General features: G+C 40.2%; 1 protein-coding gene across 1 annotated transcript in view; it reads right to left on the reverse strand.

Moving 5' to 3' along the window:
* The window catches only part of LOC308360626 (E3 ubiquitin-protein ligase RNF19B), a gene marked incomplete at its 3' end in the record, with an annotated part of 24,180 nt that overhangs the window by 10,102 nt on the left and 11,578 nt on the right, over nt 1-2,500 (reverse strand). Inside the window, exon 6 of the mRNA XM_080832651.1 lies at nt 2,461-2,500. This exon is cut by the window's right edge and continues 123 nt beyond it. Within this exon, the coding sequence (XP_080688777.1) occupies nt 2,461-2,500 (40 nt within the window). The remainder of the gene's footprint in view (nt 1-2,460) is intronic.

The following is a 2,500-nucleotide window of genomic DNA, read 5'->3' on the forward strand; positions in this document are numbered from 1 at the left end:
GTACACTGTGTGTGTGTGTGTCTGTGTGAGAATCTTGTAGGTATGGCAGCTGGAGGACCTTGGCTCCAGTGCGTTTTCTTCCAATAACCCACTACGCCTTACATCTCTTCGCCTTTCCCTGCTGATTATTTTTGTACAGGTCAGTATGTTTTCACAAATTGTTAATATTTTGAGTGAAATGAGTAAAATTGGTGCTGGACTGTGAACTTCTTTTAAGGAACAAGCTGTTTCCTAAAGTGGCATTATTCAGTAATTGTACTTCAGGGCTAGGATTAGGATAAGCAGTTCTACCTTAAAATAACAGCTTAAAAAAAAATTGGGGCGCTACAATGACTTTTAATATGGATAATCACTTCCGTGCCATTGCCATACCAGGGTCCATAGGCATATTACTGCGTTATGTAGGTTTGCCTGAAGCCGCACGGCTTCTACTGTCCGCCGAACTGGTAAGTAGCTTATTTGCCGTCTTGCTTTGTCTTGTGTTGCACTTGCTTGATGTTTGACTGTGTTAGGACAGTTGTTGACTAACTAGTTTGTCATAGTGTCAAAGTAAGCACATTTCAAGAGGTTTTGCTAGTTTTAGACGCTAGCATTTAGGTAGCGATTAGCAATCTTCCGTTACGCTGCTTTAAATCAGTCTAATATAATGTATTTCACGCTGTACACAAGAGTAGTGTGTTGAAATAATGACGTTTAGATCGCCTGGCAGAAATGCCATGAGGTACATAATGCTTTAAGCCACTAGGGGCGCTGGCTGTCGGTCCGTCCTCTGTAAACCATAGACAAAAGTTCACATAGTCAGGGTTTTTCTTTGGGTAACACCATTGTCAGGTACCATAAAAGGTGTTCTGTTGGCTGTACATAGATGTACATGTATACATAGAAGTATCCCCAACTCACACTGAAGATTAATGAAAACCTAACACATGAACAGCTTGAGGTGAACAAATCATGTTTATTCTTTGCATTGCATCCATGTGTTAATATTAATAACATTAGTTTTTAACAAATATACATTACAAATGAGTCCAATAAGGACTCACATTCACACACTATGGGTCCAGTGTAAGAGTAGCCTACACTTAGGCCAATAGTAAAGCACCATGTCTTTGACAGGCTGGATAATCAAATGTATAGAAATAGATTGTACTATAAGTTGGAGTCACTTTAAGCAAGGATAACATTGGCAGGGGGCAGTTAAGGCAAAGAGGAACGAAATTAGGGACAGCGTTTTGCATAGGTAGTGTTTTAAGCAGATAGCTTGACGCCAGTCTAACGGGCAGATGAACGCAGTGGTGTAGTCCAGGGTATACGCAGGTATGCGGAGTATTACCACTTATTTTTCAGTCAGCATTGTGTTTACCCACTTCTCAAAACCAGGGGTTTTATCCTGTGCTGTATGGGCTGCTTAAAAACATTGCAAAATGAATAGTATACCCACTTCTCCATGGATCACTACACCACTGGATGTACGTATATTAAAGAGCATAGCGACTTGGCCAGTCCACAGAAAGTGTGTGCCTTTTCATTTTACGTTGAATGTACTAAACCTGTGGCTGATCACGTAATCTACGCGTGTCACCGCCCTATAATCGTAATTTGCATCGCCATCGACGGAACCTTATCATTTAGTCACATGCGCAATTGAATGGTGATGAAACCGCCGGCCGACATTAAAAGGAATCAAAAGTAAAGCGATCAGGAAATAGATGGTAATAAATTGTCTTTAGACATAGTAGAGTAATTCTACACCAGCAGAGTAATTCTACACCACTCAAACAAACTGGACAAACTCAATCGTATAGCTGGCATCTACACATAGGGAGGTGTATGAAGTGAAAATGAGATGGCGTGAAATTAAAAGGCAAACAAAAGTAAAGGTTTTAACATGGGTTTAAATGAGTCAAACTGGTGCCCGGAATATTGCTTCCATTGTTTTTTTGGAAAAACACGCAATCTGGATAACACCTTCTTTAAAAACGTGGAAAGTTTGACTGCAAAACCGATGTGTGCAGTTGTTGTTTTTTTTACATACACAGAATACTGAATCAGTCACTTCTTATGCTACCCCTCTTATGATTTCCTACACGACCCTCCCACAAATGCACATGGAAAAGTAAAAAGTTATGCTATGTTTTAGGCAAGTTGTGATGAAATTATGACTAAATTGGGCGCTGACAATGTATGTGTGTGTGTGTGTGTTTGCAATGCTGTACAAAAAAAAAAAACTTCTGTAAAGTTATTGTTAAAACATGACCATTGGATTATTTGTTTGAAAACTGTGGACCAAAATGAGGAAATCAAATGTCTGTGTGTGTGTCTGTGTGTGTATTTCCTCAGCCTGCATGTGTTTATAAGTTCACTTTAATGCACCGTGCCCACACATGTGTGTATGTGTGTGTGACTTCTCTCTCAGCATGTATGTACTGTATGTGTCTCTCTGTAAGTCGGTGCACCCACCTTGCGGCCCATGTAGATAGGGATGCCCACGATGATGACG

Source organism: Sprattus sprattus (assembly GCF_963457725.1).
Source record: "Sprattus sprattus genome assembly, chromosome: 2".
In the NCBI taxonomy this organism is placed as follows: Eukaryota; Metazoa; Chordata; class Actinopteri; order Clupeiformes; family Clupeidae; genus Sprattus; species Sprattus sprattus.